This window comes from Sinocyclocheilus grahami, unplaced genomic scaffold, assembly GCF_001515645.1.
Source record: "Sinocyclocheilus grahami isolate Dianchi unplaced genomic scaffold, SAMN03320097.WGS_v1.1 scaffold20731.1, whole genome shotgun sequence".
NCBI classification, from domain to species: domain Eukaryota; kingdom Metazoa; phylum Chordata; class Actinopteri; order Cypriniformes; family Cyprinidae; genus Sinocyclocheilus; species Sinocyclocheilus grahami.
In genome coordinates, this window is record NW_015518157.1 from 1 (window position 1) to 1,852 (window position 1,852).

Consider the following 1,852-nt stretch of genomic DNA (forward strand, 5'->3'; position numbering starts at 1 on the left):
CAATGTGGGGTCATATTGACCCCAAATACCAGATTAGTAAAAAATAAATAAATAAATAACATACCTTCAGCACAACCGAATCAAGCTCAGTTTTTTTTTATGTGAATATAGATAGAAAATGTAGAAAAGTCACAAAATCGTATTCCGCTGAGATGAAGGGAACCATTATTTGGTTGTAAAAAAAAAATAGTTTTCCACAATATTCCTTTGACATTAGTTTTTGAAGAAAGAAATCATTGGTATCAAAAGTGGTGAGCTAATGGGATTGTGTGCAATCCAGACTTTAAACTGAACGTCAACTTCTGCAGGAAACAAGCGGAAAGTGCGTCTCTATCAGTTCCTCCTGGACCTCCTGCAGGACGGAGACATGCGGGACTGCATCTGGTGGGTGGACCGAGAGAGAGGCGTCTTTCAGTTCTCCTCCAAACACAAGGAGACACTCGCCGGCCGCTGGGGCCAGCAGAAGGGCAACCGCAAGAGAATGACCTACCAGAAGATGGCCAGGGCCCTGCGCAACTACAGCAAGACCGGCGAGGTCAAAAAGGTCAAGAAGAAGCTCACGTACCAGTTCAGCAGCGAGGTGCTGAGGAGGATGACTACGGACAGGAGGCAGTATCATCACTGACATTTCCTTTAGATCCAGTGTCTCTTAATATTCACAGATTCTCTCCTGCCATTGCTCTGCAGCAAAAAATATTATCTCAGGGATATGTAATATGTATAGTTAAAATAGGGATGTAATATCTGAGTAGCTGACAAATGGACATGGACAAAAGACAGTTTTAAGGTTAAAGTGTCTTTATTCGTAAAAGAGTACATGCTTTCATGTTTTGATGCTGTAACTGGTCAGTTTTATTTTATTTTTTCACTTTTAAATCGGCTTGATTTCACTATTGTTACATTTCAGTTGTCCAGTGGTGTGACAAATTAACACCAGTTAATATAGTTATGAAAACGGCATGCATAATAATAATACAATTTTAATAATATAATTCTTATAATAATGTTACACATCTAGTTACTACACGGGACATTTCAACGTGTTCAGCTATTTTGACACATTTTGACTTCCATACGCTTCATCCACACAAATAAGTAAGCTTTAACTTATTTTATGCTTATTAATGTGAAAAATCGGTCTTTATATTATGTGGTGTCACATCGCTGAATAAACGAACCTGGAAGTCCGCCTTGAAAATAGCTTATTTACTTTTGGTTGGGTTCGTAATTACACTGTAAAAAAAATTCCATAAAATTTACAGTTCAACTGTGGTTGCCGGAATTTTACCGTAAAAAATACGGTTTTAACTTAAATTTACAGTTAAATACCGTAATTTCATTAACTGATGTAATGTTACTATACCAACCATTAAATTAAATTCAGTCATTTTTAAGAGATTCAAGACTCAAGGCATATAATTCACGAGAAGCACGTTTGAAAATATATTTAAAACGTTTGAATAAATTTTACTGACCCCACACTTTTGAGCGGTCCAAAGACAGCCATTCAAAAAGTTTATATATGAATAGATTATTATTATTATTATAGCCATCATTTTGGTAGACGTCAGAAAAACAGTTAATGAAGTGAAAGGTGGAAAAGATTTTAAGGGCCTTATAAAAATTCTGCTAGCTTTTGTCTATTTACACGTTAATTACATACTTAAAAATATTAATTAGACAAGTACAGCATGGGACAAGCATGCAAACTGGTTAATAACTTACATAACTTGCATGTGTTTTTGTTTATGCAAGTATACAAACTTGTCAGATTTCTACTACGAATTATGCTTTAAATTACTTTATTTGAAAAAAAAAAAAAAACTAATGGCAGACCATGATATGAATAAGA

The 1,852-nt window shown here is 35.2% G+C and overlaps 1 protein-coding gene across 1 annotated transcript; it reads left to right on the forward strand.

The window, feature by feature from the left end:
* Window positions 1-298: 298 nt before the first annotated feature.
* LOC107579845 (transcription factor PU.1-like) lies at window positions 299-1,239 on the forward strand (the record flags this gene model as incomplete). The annotated part of the gene is made up of 1 exon (XM_016265636.1): window positions 299-1,239. A coding segment is annotated over one exon (327 nt), but the record flags the coding sequence as incomplete, so codon positions are not given.
* Between the last annotated feature and the right edge of the window lie 613 nt (window positions 1,240-1,852).